Source organism: Salmo trutta, chromosome 21 (assembly GCF_901001165.1).
Source record: "Salmo trutta chromosome 21, fSalTru1.1, whole genome shotgun sequence".
Classification (NCBI taxonomy): Eukaryota; Metazoa; Chordata; class Actinopteri; order Salmoniformes; family Salmonidae; genus Salmo; species Salmo trutta.
Window position 1 is genome coordinate 49,264,568 of NC_042977.1, and position 17,588 is coordinate 49,282,155.

The 17,588-nt window shown below is 44.1% G+C and overlaps 1 protein-coding gene across 1 annotated transcript; it reads right to left on the reverse strand.

Moving 5' to 3' along the window:
* Window positions 1–3,063: 3,063 nt before the first annotated feature.
* LOC115157609 (ras-related protein Rab-12) lies at window positions 3,064–16,416 on the reverse strand. Its single transcript, XM_029706008.1, has 6 exons — window positions 15,827–16,416; window positions 13,138–13,198; window positions 10,559–10,697; window positions 8,905–8,994; window positions 8,565–8,669; window positions 3,064–3,207 (listed from the first exon to the last, which is right to left on the reverse strand). The coding sequence occupies exons 1-6, from the start codon at window positions 16,041–16,043 to the stop codon at window positions 3,100–3,102; spliced, it is 720 nt and encodes a 239-aa protein (XP_029561868.1). The 5' UTR covers window positions 16,044–16,416; the 3' UTR covers window positions 3,064–3,099.
* Window positions 16,417–17,588: the final 1,172 nt, after the last annotated feature.

Below are 17,588 nucleotides of genomic sequence, written 5' to 3' on the forward strand. Positions count from 1 at the left end.
CTGTACGTAGCTACCTCCTCCTGTCTTCATAGTGACTGTACGTAGCTACCTCCTCCTGTCTTCATAGTGACTGTACGTAGCTACCTCCTGTCTTCATAGTGACTGTACGTAGCTACCTCCTCCTGTCTTCATAGTGACTGTACGTAGCTACCTCCTCCTGTCTTCATAGTGACTGTACGTAGCTACCTCCTCCTGTCTTCATAGTGACTGTACGTAGCTACCTCCTGTCTTCATAGTGACTGTACGTAGCTACCTCCTGTCTTCATAGTGACTGTACGTAGCTACCTCCTGTCATAGTGACTGTACGTAGATGCCTCAAACTACACTACCCATCAGCCACTGCACTTCTGTCCACTCAAAAACGTTTTCACTAGGCACCAAAACGTAAGAAAACAGACGGAAACAGGGGACTACCTGAATTGTCCAATAAGGAAAAACTTGTCTCCGTTGCAAAACGTTTTGCTACGGTGTGCACTAATGAATAGTACTGATAGGGTTCGACATTGAAACAAGGTTTGTTTTTATTCATCATTATTAGTGCCGCTAACTAATTTAATACTTTATTATTTTTACACTGCCTACCCCCCCACCACACACACACACTTTAGCATAGGAGTTTAACTAGCTGTCATGGATTACAGTGCAAAACATTACAATGAACAAACAGACCAGGAACCATTCAAAAACACTCTTATAATACTGTAAGGCAAGACGGACAGAAATGAACGCGACACACAACAAACCAACTACTGTTAAGGCTGTGTCATTATTGGTTGTGTAAATACACACGTTGAAATTCTTCACGTGGATCCTGTCGATTTAAAATGAGTCCGATCCAAGACCAAATGGCTGCTAGGTCGTTTTCTAAGTAGATCTAGATGACTTTAGCCCCAAAAAAGACTTTCTCAACATGTTTTCATCTGACTCTAGACCCAATACTGTATCTAATTCAAGTTACTACGTGATAAATCAGGTTTAAAACGGTCTATATGTAACTATATACACACACACAAGAAGATTTTCCATCTAAACGTTGCCGTGTTCAATATGACAAGAATTCATGTTCCTTCCTGTACAGTAGAGAACACTGACTTCAGATGAGATATATCCATGTTCCTTCCTGTTCAGTAGAGAACACTGACTTCAGATGAGATATATCCATGTTCCTTCCTGTTCAGTAGAGAACACTGACTTCAGATGAGATATATCCATGTTCCTTCCTGTTCAGTAGAGAACACTGACTTCAGATGAGATATATCCATGTTCCTTCCTGTTCAGTAGAGAACACTGACTTCAGATGAGATATATCCATGTTCCTTCCTGTTCAGTAGAGAACACTGACTTCAGATGAGATATATCCATGTTCCTTCCTGTTCAGTAGAGAACACTGACTTCAGATGAGATATATCCATGTTCCTTCCTGGTCAGTTTGGAACACTGACTTCAGATGAGATATATCCATGTTCCTTCCTGTTCAGAATACTGACTTCAGATGAGATATATCCATGTTCCTTCCTGTTCAGTAGAGAACACTGACTTCAGATGAGATATATCCATGTTCCTTCCTGTTCAGTAGAGAACACTGACTTCAGATGAGATATATCCATGTTCCTTCCTGGTCAGTTTGGAACACTGATATACTTAGTGCACGGTCAGGAGCTCCACTCCCTCAGTGAAGTCAGGTGTGTGTGTTCCTCTTCTTTCTCAAGTTGTCCCCGTGTGTGTGTGTGTGTGTGTGTGTGTGTGTATGTATATTGGTTACCAGAGGAATCTCTACCTAGAAGGCACTTGGCTGCGAGGCACAGCTAGCCAAGCAGACCCGTGGATGAGGTAGTCTGGGTCAGGTGTGTGTACAGGTGTGTGTGTGTACAGGTGTGTGTGTGTACAGGTGTGTGTGTGTACAGGTGCGTGTACAGGTGTGTGTGTGTACAGGTGTGTGTACAGGTGCGTGTACAGGTGTGTGTGTGTACAGGTGCGTGTACAGGTGTGTGTGTGTACAGGTGTGTGTACAGGTGCGTGTACAGGTGTGTGTGTGTACAGGTGCGTGTACAGGTGCGTGTAGACAAAGGGACGTGGGTGGGTGGGGGTGTAAGAAGAGGTCTGTGTGTTAGTGTGACATGTCATATCATACAGCTACAGGATAGAAATAGGAGGACGCCGAATCGGTCAGAGCGGGGGGGGGTATAAAGCTCCTTGCAGCAACAACTGACTCTTCATGTGCATCCCAAATGGCACTCTATTCCTTATAAAAGGGCGCTGGTACAAAGTAGTGCACTATATATGGAATCTATTGCCATTTGGGATGCAGCCTTACTCTCCTCCTCTTCATATCTGACTTCTGCTTGGCTGTGCTGCCCTCTGGTGGCCAGAATGGCTGAGAGGGGAGATGTAGTGGAGGAGGGGGGGTGTAGGTTTTTTTTTTTTTTTTTTTTTTTTTTTCTACTGCATCATTGATTGTATGTTGTTTTACTCCATGTGTAACTCTGTGTTTTTGTATGTTGTCGAACTGCTTTGCTTTATCTTGGCCAGGTCGCAATTGTAAATGAGAACTTGTTCTCAACTTGCCTACCTGGTTAAATAAAGGTGAAATAAAAATAAAAAAATAAATAGTGGAGGAGGGGGGGAGTAGTGGAGGAGGGGGGGGGGGTGTAGTGGAGGGGGGGGGGGGTGGTGGAGGGGGGGATGTGGTGGAGGGGGGGATGTGGTGTAGTGGAGAGGGGGGGTGTGGTGTAGTGGAGAGGGGGGATGTGGTGGAGGGGGGGGATGTGGTGTAGTGGAGAGGGGGGATGTGGTGGAGAGGGGGGATGTAGTGGAGAGGGGGGATGTAGTGGAGAGGGGGGATGTAGTGGAGAGGGGGGATGTGGTGGAGAGGGGGGATGTGGTGGAGAGGGGGGATGTGGTGGAGAGGGGGGATGTAGTGGAGAGGGGGGATGTAGTGGGGGGGGGGATGTAGTGGTGGAGGGGGGGATGTAGTGGTGGAGGGGGGGATGTAGTGGTGGAGGGGGGGGATGTAGTGGAGGGAGGGGGGGATGTAGTGGAGGGAGGGGGGATGTAGTGGAGGGAGGGGAGATGTAGTGGAGAGTTGAGAGGGGAGTCAGCTCAGCAACAGTGCATGCGTGGCGGGTTGAGCTCGGGAGGCACTTCTGGTTCAGGCTGCAGAGACAGGATGCTGTTGGAGAGCTTCCTGTTGGGAATCTCTAGAGGCATCTGGTGACCAGAAGACAGAATAGGAAGTTAAACAGGCAAGTCATGATTAGTGCCTCAGGTGGTGTGGAATATACAAAATAACTTCCCAGTATTAGAAGGGTATAATTAAGCAATAAGGCCTGAGGGGGTGTGGTATATGGCGAATATACCACGGCTAAGGGCTGTCCTTCGGCACGACGCAACGCAGAGTCCCTGGATACAGCCCTTAACCGTGGTATATTGGCCATATATCACAAACCCCCGAGGTGCCTCATTGCTATTATAAACTGGTAACCAACGTAATTAGACCAGTAAAAATAAAATGTTTTGTCATACCCGTGGTATACGGTCTGATATACCACGGCTGTCAGCCAATCAGCATTCAGGGCTCGAACCACCCAGTTTATAATGACTATTAAAATACTACATATACAGTGTTTTGTTAAGTGACTATGATCTACAGAGCTTTCAGAAAGTATTCATTCCACATTTTGTTGTTTTACAGCCTGAATTCAAAATGGATTAACTAAAAAAGAAAATCTCACCCATCTACACACAATCCCCCATTATGACAAAGTGAGAACATGTTTTTAGAAATGTTAGCAAATTTTATTTAAAATTAAAATACAGAAATATATATTTAATTGACATAAGTATTCACACCCGACTGAATACAATGTAGATGCACCTTGGGTTTGTCTGACTCAGCTTTGCACATCTGGATTTGGGGATTTTCTCAACTTCTCTTAAATTAGATGGGGAGCGACGGTGAACAGCAATCTTCAAGTCTTTCCACAGATTTTCAATGGGATTCAAGTCTGGGCTTTGGCTGGGCCACTCAAAGACTTTCACATTCTTGTTCTGAAGCCATTCCAGCGTAACTTTGGCTGTATGCTTGGTGTCATTGTCCTGTTGGAATGTAAATCTTCACCCCAGTCTAAAGTTGTTTGCTCTCTGAAGCAGGTTCTCATCAAGGATTTGCCTCCATTCATTGTTCCCTCTATCCTTACTAGTCTCCCAGTCCCTGCTGCTGAAAAGCATCCCCATAGCATGATGCTGCCGCCGCCGTGCTTCACGGTGGGGATGGTGTTAGAGGGGTGATGAGCTGTGCCTGGTTTCTCCAGACTTAGCGCTTTACATTTTTGGCCAAAGAGTAAAATGTTTGTCTCCACAGACCACAGAATATTTTGCCTTATGCTCGGAGTCATTCACATGCCTTTGAAACTCCAGGCGTGCTGTCATGTGCCTTTTCCTCAGGAGAGGCTTCTGTCTAGCCACTCTCCCATAAATCCCAGATTGGTGAAGTGCTGTAGAGACTTCTGGCAGGTTCTCTCATCTCAGCCAATGAACTCTGTAGCTCTGTTAGAGTGGTCCAAGGCGCCTCTCGCCTCCCTGATCAAGGCGCCTCCCTGATCAAGGCGCCTCCCTGATCAAGGCGCCTCCCTGATCAAGGCGCCTCCCTGATCAAGGCGCCTCTCGCCTCCCTGATCAAGGCGCCTCTCGCCTCCCTGATCAAGGCGCCTCTCGCCTCCCTGATCAAGGCGCCTCTCGCCTCCCTGATCAAGGCGCCTCTCGCCTCCCTGATCAAGGCGCCTCTCGCCCGGTTGCTCCGTTTGGTTGGACAGCTCTATGCAGTCTGGGTAGATCCATATTTTTTCCATGGAGACCATTGTGCACTTGGAAACTTTCAATACTATAAATTGTTTTATACCCTTCCCCAGACATATGCCTCATCACAATTCTGTCTCAGAGATCTACAGACAGTTCCTTGGACTTCATAGTATAGTTTCTGCTCTGGACATGCACTGTCAACTGTGGGACCTTATATAGACAGGGTTGTTTCTTTCTAAATCATGTCCAAATAATTGAAATTAGCCACAGGTGGACTCCAATCATGTTGTAGAGACATCTCAAGGATGATCAAAGGACATTGGATGCACCTGAGCTCAATTTGGAGAGTCATAGCAAAAGGGGTTTGAATACTTTGGGTGAGATATTTCTGTATTTCATTTTCAATAAAATTAGCTAAAAACTAGTTTTCATTGTGTGTTTTCACTTTGTGTGTCGATGGGGGGAGACAAAAAAAATATGAATTTAATCCATTTTGAATTCAGACTAACAACAAAATGTGGAATATATCAAGGGGTGTGAATACATCTTGAAGTCCCTGGACATATATTTAGCCCAAACAACTACCTCTTCCCCTACTGTATTTATTTATTTTGCTCCTCTGCACCCCATTATTTATATTTCTACTTTGCACTTTCTTCCACTGCAAATCTACCATTCCAGTGTTTTACTTGCTATATTGTATTTACTTCGCCACCATGGCCTATTTATTGCCTTTACCTCCGTTATCTGACCTCATTTGCTCACATTGTATATAGACTTATTTTTCTACTGTATTATTGACTGTATGTTTGTTTTACTCCATGTGTAACTCTGTGTTGTTGTATGTGTCGAACTGCTTTGCTTTATCTTGGCCAGGTCGCAGTTGTAAATGAGAACTTGTTCTCAACTAGCCTACCTGGTTAAATAAAGGACTTGTTCTCAACTAGCCTACCTGGTTAAATAAAGGACATGTTCTCAACTAGCCTACCTGGTTAAATAAAGGACTTGTTCTCAACTAGCCTACCTGGTTAAATAAAGGACTTGTTCTCAACTGGCCTACCTGGTTAAATAAAGGACTTGTTCTCAACTAGCCTACCTGGTTAAATAAAGGACTTGTTCTCAACTAGCCTACCTGGTTAAATAAAGGACTTGTTCTCAACTAGCCTACCTGGTTAAATAAAGGTGAAATAACAAATAAATTGTAGACTATTACTACATAACAACGGGTACAGTTATAGGAAATGCGGAGAGAAGCTATAGGAAAACATTAAAACAATATTATAGGAATCTATATGAAAACACAGGAAATAGGTCATTTTTACATGCACACTAAATACCAGGGGAGGGCACTAAATGGAATCCCAAATATAAAATGTGCAATGCCTTCAGAAAGTATTCACACCCCTTGACTTTTATAAACAGCTTTTCTTATGTTACAAAGTAAGATTAAAGTGGATTTAACGATCATCTTTTGATCCACAAATAATGCTCTCTAAGGTCAAAGTGGAATATTTTTTTTTTTTAAACGTTTGAATTAAAATTTAAAAAAACACTAATATATCTTGATTAGATAAATATTCCTTTGAGTCAATACATGTTAGAAATCCCCTTTTGGCAGCGATTACAGCTGTGAGTGTTGTTGGGTAAGTCTCTAAGAGCTCTGCATACCTGGATTAAACAATATTTACTAATTATTCTTTAAAGAATTCTTCAAGCTCGGTCAAGTTGGTTGTTGATCAGCCATTTTCAAGCCTTGCCATAGATTTTTAAAGCTGATTTAAGTCAAAACTGTAACTAGGCCACTCAGGAACATTCAATGTCGTCTTGGTAAGCAACTCCAGTGTTTACAGTGCAGTCGGTAAGTATTCAGACCCCTTGACTTTTTCCACATTTTCTTACGTTACAGCCTTATTCTAAAACGGATTAAATGAATAAAAATTCTCAGCAATCTACACACAATATCCCATCATGACAAAGTGAAAACAGGTTTTTAGACATTTCTGCTAATTTATTTACATAAGTATTCAGACCCTTTGCTATGAGACTCTAAATTGAGCTCAGATGCATCCTGTTTCCATTGATCATCCTTGCGATGTTTCTACAACTTGATTGGAGTCCACCTGTGCTAAATTCAATTGATTTGACATGATTTGGAAAGGCACACACACCTGTCTATATAAGGTCCCACAGTTGACAGTGCATGTCAGAGTAAAAAACCAAGCCATGAGGTTGAAGGAATTGTCCGTAGAGCTCCGAGACAGGATTGTGTCAAGGAACAGATCTGGGGAAGGGTATCAAAAAATGTCTGCACCATTGAACTTCCCCAAGAACACAGTGGCCTCCATCATTCTTAAATGGAAGAAGTTTGGAACCACCAAGACTCTTCCTAGAGCTGGCCGCCCGGCCAAACTGAACAATCGGGGGAGAAGAGCCTTGGTCAGCGAGGTGACCAAGAACCCGATGGTCACTCTGACAGAGCTCCAGAGTTCCTCTGTGGAGATGGGAGAATCTTCCAGAAGGACAACCATCTCTGCAGCACTCCACCAATCAGGCCTTTATGGTAGAGTGGCCAGACGGAAGCCACTCCTCAGTAAAAGACACATGACAACGTGCTTGGAGTTTACCAAAAGGCTCCTAAAGAACTCTGACTATGAGAAACAAGATTCGCTCTTCTTTCTTGAGCAAAGTACAGAGAGATCCTTGATGAAAACCTGCTCTACAGCGCTCAGATTCACCTTCTAACAAGGCAACGCAAGAGTGGCTTCAGGACAAGTCTCTGAATGTCCTTGAGTGGCCCAGCCAGAGCCCGGACTTGAACCCGATCGAACATCTCTGGAGAGACCTGAAAATAGCTGTGCAGCGACGCTCCCTGTCCAACCTGACAGAGCTTGAGAGGCTCTGCAGAGAAGAATGGGAGAAACTCCCAAATACAGGTGTGCCAAGCTTGTAGCGTCATAACCAAGAAGACTCAATGCTGTAATTGCTGCCCAAGGTGCTTCAACAAAGTACTGAGTAAAGGGTCTGAATACTTATGTAAATTACATATTTCAGTTTAATAAATTAGCAAAACATTTTTAAAAAAAACTGTTTTTGCTTTATCATTATGGGGTATTGTGTGTCGATTGATGAGGAAAAAATACAATTTAAGCCTTGTGTTTTAGGTTATTGTCCTGCTGAAAGGTGAATTCATCTCCCAGTGTCTGGTGGAAAGCAGACTGAACCAGGTTTTTTATTTAAACACACTGAGTGGACAAAACATTAGCAACTCCTGCTTTTTCCATGACATAGACTGACCAGGTGAATCCAGGTGAAAGATATGATCCCTTAGTGATGTCACCTGTTAAATCCACTTCAATCAGTGTAGATGAAGGGGAGGAGACAGGTTAAAGAATGATGTTTAAGCCTTGAGACAATTGAGATGTAAGTCCCTTTGACCAGGGTATGGTGGTAGGTGCCAGGCGCACCAATTTGTGTCAAGAACTGCAACGCTTCTGGGTTTTTCCACGCTCAACAGTTTCCCGTGTGTATCAAGAATGGTCCACCACCTAAAGGACATCCAGCCAATTTGACACAACTGTGGGAAGCATTGGAGTCAACATGGACCAGCATCCCTGTGGAACGCTTTCCCGTAGAGTCCACGCCCCCAACGTATTGAGGCTGTTCTGAGGGCAAAAGGGGAAGGTGTATCCTAATATTTTGTCCACTCGGTGTAGGTCAACAAAATAAGCGGCGTATAGTTAAAAAGCACAGTGAGGATTCCTACTCACCTTTGCTAGAATGTCGTCCACTAGTTTTAGAAAGCACTCCTCCACGTTGAAGTTATCCTTGGCACTAGCCTCGCAGAAACGCATCCCAGATATCCTCGAGGTAAACTGTGAATGGAACCGAGACGATACCAAAGTCAAAAATCAATCAATTAAAATCAATCAATTAGAAAATCAACTAATATTATTACTATTATTACAGTTCTGTGATGCTCTACACAATAATCCGTTAACTAATCCATCTGTGAAGATTAGAAGTAAACAAAAGCCCTGGCTTGGGAAATTTCTTCTTGGAGAAGGTTTTCCCCCCCATCAACTGATTCTAGATCAGTATTAGACTCACCCTCTCTGCAGTTTGTTTAGTGATGATGCGGTCTGTCTCACAGTCCAGCTTGTTGCCCACCAGCAGCAGCTCTGCCTCTTCTGAAGCATACTGGCCAATGACAGAGAGGAGAGAGATGAGAGGTATGTGCTGTGTACTACTCCCTTCACAGAACAGCGCAAACTGGCTCTAACCAGAATAGAAAGAGGAGTGGGAGGCCCCGGTGCACAACTGAACAAGAAGACATACATTAGAGTGTCTAGTTTGAGAAACAGACGCCTCACAAGTCCTCAACTGGCAGCTTCATTAAATAGTATCCGCAAAACACCAGTCTCAACGTCAACAGTGAAGAGGCGACTCCAGGATGCTGGCCTTCTAGACAGAGTTGCAAAGAAAAAGCCATATCTCAGACTGGCCAATACAAATAAAAGATTAAGATGGGCAAAAGAACACTGGACAGAGGAACTCTGCCTAGAAGGCCAGCATCCCGGAGTCGCCTCTTCACTGTTGACGTTGAGACTGGTGTTTTGTGGGTACTATTTAATGAAGCTGCCAGTTGAGGACTTGTGAGGTGTCTGTTTCTCAAACTAGACACTCTAATGTACTTGTCCTCTTGCTCAGTTGTGCACCGGGGCCTCCCACTCTTTTTATTCTGGTTAGCGCCAGTTTGCGCTGTTCTGTGAAGGGAGTAGTACGCAGCGTTGTACGAGATCTTCAGTTTCTTGGCAATTTCTCGCATGGAATAGCCTTCATTTCTCAGAACGAGAATAGACTGACGAGTTTCAGAAGAAAGGTCTTTGTTTCTTGTCATTTTGAGCCTGTAATCGAACCCACAAATGCTGATGCGCCAGATACTCAACTAGTCTAAAGAAGGCCAGTTTTATTGTTTCTTTAAATCAGAAAAACAGTTTTCAGCTGTGCTAACATAATTGCTATTTTTTTTTCTAATAATCAATTAGCCTTTTAAAATGATAAACTTGGATTAGCTAAGACAACGTGCCATTGGAACACAGGAGTGATGGTTGCTGATAATGGGCCTCTGTACGCCTATGTAGATATTCCATTAAAAATCAGCCGTTTCAAGCAACAATAGTCATTTACAACATTAACAATGTCAACCCTGTATTTCTGATCAATTTGATGTTATTTTAATGAACACAATTTTTTTTATATTTTTTTGCTTTTCTTTTCAAAAACAAGGCCATTTTATAAGTGACCCCAAACTTTTGAACGGTAGTGTGTGTACTGTAGTAACAGAGAGGAGCGGTATGTGGCCCATCCTAGTGTCGCTCCGTGCCTATGTAACCGATGTGAAATGGCTAGTTAGTTAGCGGTGGTGCGCGCTAATAGCATTTCAATCAGTGACGTCACTCGCTCTGAGACTTGAAGTAGGGTTTCCCCTTGCGTTGCAAGGGACGCGGCTTTTGTGGCGTGATGGGTAACGATGCTTCGTGGGTGTCAGTTGTTGATGTGTGCAGAAGGTCCCTGGTTCGAGCCCAGGTTGGGGCGAGGAGAGGGACGGAACCTACACTGTTACACCTAGTACATTTACATTTCTGTTATCAATGATAATCCACGATGATGTGTAAGTTTTTCATAAAATTGACCTGATCAGGAAAAACAGCAATATAAAAAAAAAGTTTGGATACAATGGAGAAGAAAAAATCCCTTTTACCTTGTCGATCATCCTCATCCATTTCGGAAGGTCGTCAAACGTTTCCTGCTTGGTGATGTCATAGACCAGTACTATTCCCTTGGCCCCACGGTAGTAGGCTGAGGTTATACTGTTGAACCTCTCCTGACCTGCTGTATCCCTGGAGGTACAGGACACATCACATATCAGACTGGATCTATTAGTTAGAGACAGGACACACATCACATATCAGACTGGATCCATGAGTTAGAGACAGGACGAACACATCACATATCAGACTGGATCTATGAGTTAGAGACAGGACACATATCAGACTGGATCCATGAGTTAGAGACAGGACACACATCAGACTGGATCCATGAGTTAGAGACAGGACACATCACATATCAGACTGGATCTATGAGTTAGGGCGATGAGGTTTTCCAGACCAAGTCACCTGACATGACCAGGGAAAACAAGGCCCTAGTTAAAGCTAATAACATGTGTTGATCAGGGAAAACAAGGCCCTAGTTAAAGCTAATAAACGTAGAAATTGCCGAACTTCATGTGAATTCATTTCCATATACAAATCTAGCCAACTATGGTGCAGAGGTCAGTCAATCCGCCCGCCAGTCAGTCAATCAATCCGTTCGTCAGTCAGTCAGTCAGTCAATCCGCCCGCCAGTCAGTCAGTCAATCCGCCAGTCAGTCAGTCAGTCAATCCGCCAGTCAGTCAGTCAGTCAGTCAATCCGCCAGTCAATCCGCCAGTCAGTCCGCCAGTCAATTCAGTCCGCCAGAATATGAGCATCAGTAGATAAAAGTGACAGAGCAGGGTTAGATGTTGCCTCCCATGGAGTGGTTAGGGCTGACAGACAGACCGGCCAAGATAGAGGTTAGGGCTGACGGACAGACAGGCCAAGAGAGTGGTTAGGGCTGATGGACAGACAGGCCAATAGAGGTTAGGGCTGACGGACAGACAAGCCAAGATAGAGGTTAGGGCTGACGGACAGAAAGAGTGAAATGTTAAGGCTGACTGACAGAGAGATTGAGAGAGATTAGGGCTGACTGACACAGTGATGGAGCCTCAGCCAAGCCCAGGTGGTGAGACGAGGCAGTCAGCACGAGACATGATGACACAGCCAGTACGCAGACAGGCCAAGAGAGAGGTTAGGGCTGACGGACACAGTGATGGAGCCTCAGCCAAGACCAGGTGGTGAGACGAGGCAGTCAGCACGAGACATGATGACACAGCCAGTACGCAGACAGGTCATCCTGAACTGATGGGGGGGGGATGGGTGGAGGTAGGGACACAGATTATGAGAGTGGATGAGCTCAGTAAAACAGAAGAAATGTGTGTTATTAGTGAGAGGTATGCACACATTTCAGCCCAGGTAGCAGTCACACACTCATCCTAAATGGATCAGGATGTGTAGCTACAGGATCTGTGGTGTCATCTAGCCGTAGCATGAAAAGGTCAGCTATTCTGTGCAGCGGAAGGTAGCCGAACAACACAGAACGGTCCATTACTGTAGACTAAAGTGTCACTTAATGTTGTATGTCAGGGGTCATCAAACTACATTCAGCCACGGGCCAATTTCCTCTTGAGTGGACGGTCAGGGGGTCAGGGGGTCAGATCATAACGGCTAATCATTTGTAGACTGTAGAATGACTCCCAAGAAGCCCCAAACAGATATCATATTGAACTAAAACATAATGTACTGAACAAAAAAAATATTTTTAAAAAACGCAACATGCAACAATTTTAGGGGCGGCAGCGTAGCCTAGTGGTTAGAGCTTTGGACTAGTTAACCGAAAGGTTGCAAGATCGAATCCCCGAGCTGACAAGGTACAAATCTGTCGTTCTGCCCCTGAACAAGGCAGTTAACCCACTGTTCCTAGGCCGTCATTGTAAATAAGAATTTGTTCTTAACTGACTTGCCTAGTTAAATAAAAGGTAAAATAAAAAAATATTTTACTGAGTTACCGTTCATATGAGGAAATCAGTCAATTGAAATAAATTAATTAGACCCTAATCTATGGATTTCACATGACTAGGAATAGACACCCATCTGTTGATCCCAAATACCTTTAAAAAATATATATATATATCTCGCCACAGTATTCAAAGTGCCAATAATAAAAATGCAACTGTATTCATTGTCTTTGCTTATGCCTGCCCCCTACCCCACGGGGCAGTCTGTTCACAACGTTGACGTCAACAGACCGCTCGCTCGACACGACGCCATACACGTGGTCTGCGGTTGTGAGGCCAGTTGGAAGTACTGTCAAAGTCTCTAAAATGACGTTGGAGTGGCATTATGGTAGAGAAATTAACATTACATTTCTCTGGCAACAGCTCTGGTGGACATTCCTGCAGTCAGCATGCCAATTGCACGATCCCTCAAAACTGCACATTTTAGAGTGGCCTTTTATTGTCCCCAGCACAAGGTGCACCTGTGTAATGATCATGCTGTTTAAATCAGCTTCTTGATATGCCACACCTGTCAGGTGGATGGATTATCTTGGCAAAGGAGAAATGCTCACTAACAGGGATGTAAACAAATTTCTGTGTGAGATAGTGGAACAGACAGAGGTTGATGATGACTTCCTGTTGACTCACCAGATCTGCAACCTGATCTTCTTCCCTCTCAGCTCCACCGTCTTGATCTTAAAATCTACTCCTACAGGAAGAAAACAGGGCCAAATGTGTCTTTTGTCATGTTTTTCCATGCTCTTTCCCCTGTGCCGGTCAGTCAGCCAGTCAATCAGCCAGCCAGCCAGCCAGCCAGCCAGCCAGAAACATGGGAAAAAGCATGAAAAACATGACAAATTGACAAACAGGCTAGTTCAAGCAGCAAGTTCTTCCAAAGCGCTTTGGAATACAAGAATTCATGGAGGAAATACTACAACAAGGAAAAAAGTTGTCATTTTAATCACAAACTTCTGTGCAGAGGGCCCAATATGATGATCCAAAAAAGCTGCTGCTTCACAGAGAGAAAGAGACAGACAGACAGACAGACAGACAGACAGACAGACAGACAGACAGACAGACAGACAGACAGACAGACAGACAGACAGACAGACAGACAGACAGACAGACAGACAGAGAGAGAGACAGAGCTGTGTACCCAGGATGACAACGCACAACAAGATGGAGGCCAGACGTGGCAGCTGCCAGAGAGGAGAGTGTCAGAGTGTGAAAGGGACTATTTTTGGAACTATGGGGACAGTGGCAGCCCTTCTGTCCTGGGTGTGTGTGTGTGTGCGCATGTATTAGGGCTGGCACAATTACCATATAACCGTGTCACCGACAGTTATGGTTGAAGACAGTCATGAAAATAGAATAATCATCATAACTGTTGGTGTTTTCTATCACTAGCTAGCACAGCCACAAAGACCTTAACCCTTCTGTCACTAGCTAGCACAGCCACAAAGACCTTAACCCTTCTGTCACTAGCTAGCACAGCCACAAAGACCTTAACCCTTCTGTCACTAGCTAGCACAGCCACAAAAACCTTAACCCTTCTATCACTAGCTAGCACAGCCACAAAGACCTTAACCCTTCTGTCACTAGCTAGCACAGCCACAAAGACTTTAACCCTTCTGTCACTAGCTAGCACAGCCACAAAGACCCTAACCCTTCTGTCACTAGCTAGCACAGCCACAAAGACCTTAACCCTTCTGTCACTAGCTAGCACAGCCACAAAGACCTTAACCCTTCTGTCACTAGCTAGCACAGCCACAAAGACCCTAACCCTTCTGTCACTAGCTAGCACAGCCACAAAGACCCTAACCCTTCTGTCACTAGCTAGCACAGCCACAAAGACCTTAACCCTTCTGTCACTAGCTAGCACAGCCACAAAGACCTTAACCCTTCTGTCACTAGCTAGCACAGCCACAAATACCTTAACCCTTCTGTCACTAGCTAGCACAATAAAATCGCTCAGTTCTGCATCCAGGACATGACTCATGATAATAAACATCAACCTGCATGTATATCCATGTTCCTGTAGTGGTCTGCGTGATCTACCTCAGGAGACTGTTTCACAACAGATAAATGAGTTCCCTTTGCCTGTTACCAAGGCAAGCCAGATTCCTTCGGTGCTTTGCATGAGGAGAATTAAATAATTGGTGACTTGGCACAAAGATGGTATGGTCATACTATAATGGCTTTGTAAGAGCGGAAGTCACTGACCCTCTTTTCAAGACTAATTCAAGTCCTGTCCCTGTGTGGAGGATTTAACTCAAATCAGGCTTGAGCGCACAAACCGTGACGACAGGCAAGTGACCGGCAATAAATTATCTCCAATCTTTCGAGGACCTGTGTAGGCCTCCAAAACTAGTCTAAAGAGAAGTGACTAAAAATCAGTGTCAGATAAAAAAAAAAACCTGAGGGACTAGTCCGTAACATCCCAGGGACCAGTGTAGGTTGACAGAAGGAGAGACAGACCCCTGAAACAGACCTCTGATAGTGTCACAAAGACACAAAATAGATGTAGAACAGAGAGAGACAGAGCTCTGTCTATGCCTCACACTAAGTCCTAGGATATATGAAAGGTCAATATATAATTACGCTGGATTTATTGGTTCTAAACCTCAAGTTAGTTATTGTAGCAGACAGATATATCTATATTTTTTTTTGGTACATTTATGACAGAATAATGAAAGCCACTATTTGGTTTCTTTGGTTCAAGGTAACTAGCAACAACAACACTTCTGACAAGGCATCAGTACATTTACATTTACATTTTAGTCATTTAGCAGACGCTCTTATCCAGAGCGACTTACAGTAGTGAATGCATACATTTCATTTATTTTATTTTGTACTGGCCCCCCGTGGGAATCGAACCCACAACCCTGGCGTTGCACACACCATGCTCTACCCACTGAGCCACAGGGAAGGCTAGTACAGTTACTCGGGCCCTCGGTAACCTCTAGTCTAGCTGCTGGACAGGGCACCAGTTACAGTACTACTAGCTCGCTTCTCTCAGTCTGACAGATTCATGTCAAACAACAACCTTAAGTTTTTACACATGACCGTGTTCCCCTGTAGCTTACCAACTTCTTTACAAAATAGTTGTAGTAGTAAAAAATAAATGTAAAAAATCTATGATGGTGACCATACATTAGCCTAAAAGCTTAGCTAGGTCGGGTTACGTCAAGTCATGTAGTTAGCGTAAACATTGCTAGCTAGCTAGCTAAACTAGCCGACGGTTGGCTAACATAAGAACAAAAACAATAACAGAACTGTTAGCAAGCTAGTTTTGGCTAGCAAAAAGGAGGCTAACGAAATCTGGACCTTTCCTTACCAACGGTTGATTTACATGCTTCACAGAAAGTGTCGTCGGTAAACCTTTCCATTAGACTGGTTTTACCTACACCACGGGAACCAATGATAATAATCTGAAGTTTATAATCAGCGGGTCTAGGAGGCATCTTCCTGCGGCGAGACTGTGCCCCAAGAGCGGGTGAAGCATTCGCCGATCCCCCACCGGCCCTCCGCTGGATCTCATACCGCGAATCCATTAATAATTACACATTTGAACACTTTGGACACGCGTTTAAAAGAGGAAAATAACGACGTGGATCCACTTTTAGTCAATTTTTCCTTTTGTCTTTGAGTTAGTTCGGGGGAAGAAAAAAAAAAGTTTCCAAATTGTTCAGCTGCTGTCAAGAGAATCAAGGGCTGCGTTCAGTACGTTTTTACGTTCTGGAAAGTTAAATTGAACTGAAATGGTGTTGTACTGAACGACCGGTTAAAAAACGGGGTTATCGGTAGGGGAACCCTGTCGGTATTGGCCAGTCGCCACACCAACCAAAACGGCAGCAAAAGTACCCCTTTCCTTAGTTAGTTGGCTTAGTCTGTTCAAGAACGTACAATACCTTTTTTGGGGGGGAAACGTGTCGTTCAGTATAAACCGTTCTGCAAACGTTCAAGCGAACTGAACGCACCTCTGGTATCTTTTTCTCTCTTCATTACGTCACCGCAGGGTCTTAGCTATCTGGGATCCTTGGGATGTCCTTAGCCCACACATTGATTTAAAAATAATAATTTTTATTTAACTAAGCAAGTCAGTTAAGAAAATATTTTTGTTTACAATTACGGCCTACACCGGACGACGCTGGGCTAATTGTGCGCCGCCCTATAGGACTCCCAATAACGACCGGTTTTAATACAGCCTGGAATCGAACCAGGGTCTGTAGTGACGCCTCTAGCACTGAGATGGCTGCGCCACTCGGGAGCCCAAGATAGGTTAGCCCAAGATTGGAAACGCTGCCGTAACCTCAAACTCGGTGCTAGTTTTGTTTTTAGCCCTAACACTACACAGCTGATTCAGATGATCAAAGCTTGATGATTAGTTGATTATTTCAATCAGCTGTGTAGTGCCAGGGCCAAAAACCAAAAGGTTGCACCCTTTAGGGTCCCGAAGACTGAGTTTGGAAAACCCTGACGTCCCATGGATCCCGGATAGCAGTGCTCTGCACCGTCACCGCAGGCGCCAGCGAATCTTTCCGCTTCCGTCGCATTCCGTAGGAAAGCGTCCATAATAAGAAGCATGTGCATTACTGTTACTATGGCATGGAGACAGACATCTACCCGGATTATATACATTTATATACATTTAGTTGAAGGTTTTTGTTGAAAACATGTCATGTGAGAGAGGGACTAATGATAAAAAATAATAATATCTTTGACTATTTGGCCCAATGCTGTTTCTTTCTCTTGAGGAAAGATTTTCTTTAACCACTAACGTGACATGTATATTTTTCTATTGACTAGTGTCCCATTCCCCATCCAAACCTTATGCTTTAATTGCCTTGAGTGAAAATGACATTATGAAATGCCTATCACTTCATAATATCACAGTTTTCCTACAATAATAACCTTCTCTCAGATCTCTATCCACAAGTTTCCCCCGAAATGCACGATTTTACAGCATTTATTTATGTTGAATGCCAGTCTAATATATAAAGACTGGTGCATTGCTCAATGGCGTCTCAGCATTCATAGTTCTACGTCCCCAATGGTGGAACAAGCTCCCTCACGACGCCAGGACAGCGGAGTCAATC

What these genes read in the sequence shown, in the direction of transcription:
- LOC115157609 (XM_029706008.1), bottom strand. Translation starts at nt 16,043, where the DNA reads ATGGATTCGCGGTATGAGATCCAGCGGAGGGCCGGTGGGGGATCGGCG. An exon ending in AAGATCAGGTTGCAGATCTG is followed by an intron (nt 10,698 to 13,137) that starts GTGAGTCAACAG and finishes CTGTACCTCCAG; the next exon opens with GGATACAGCAGGTCAGGAGA. An exon ending in TGGACGACATTCTAGCAAAG is followed by an intron (nt 3,208 to 8,564) that starts GTGAGTAGGAAT and finishes TCTGGTCACCAG; the next exon opens with ATGCCTCTAGAGATTCCCAA.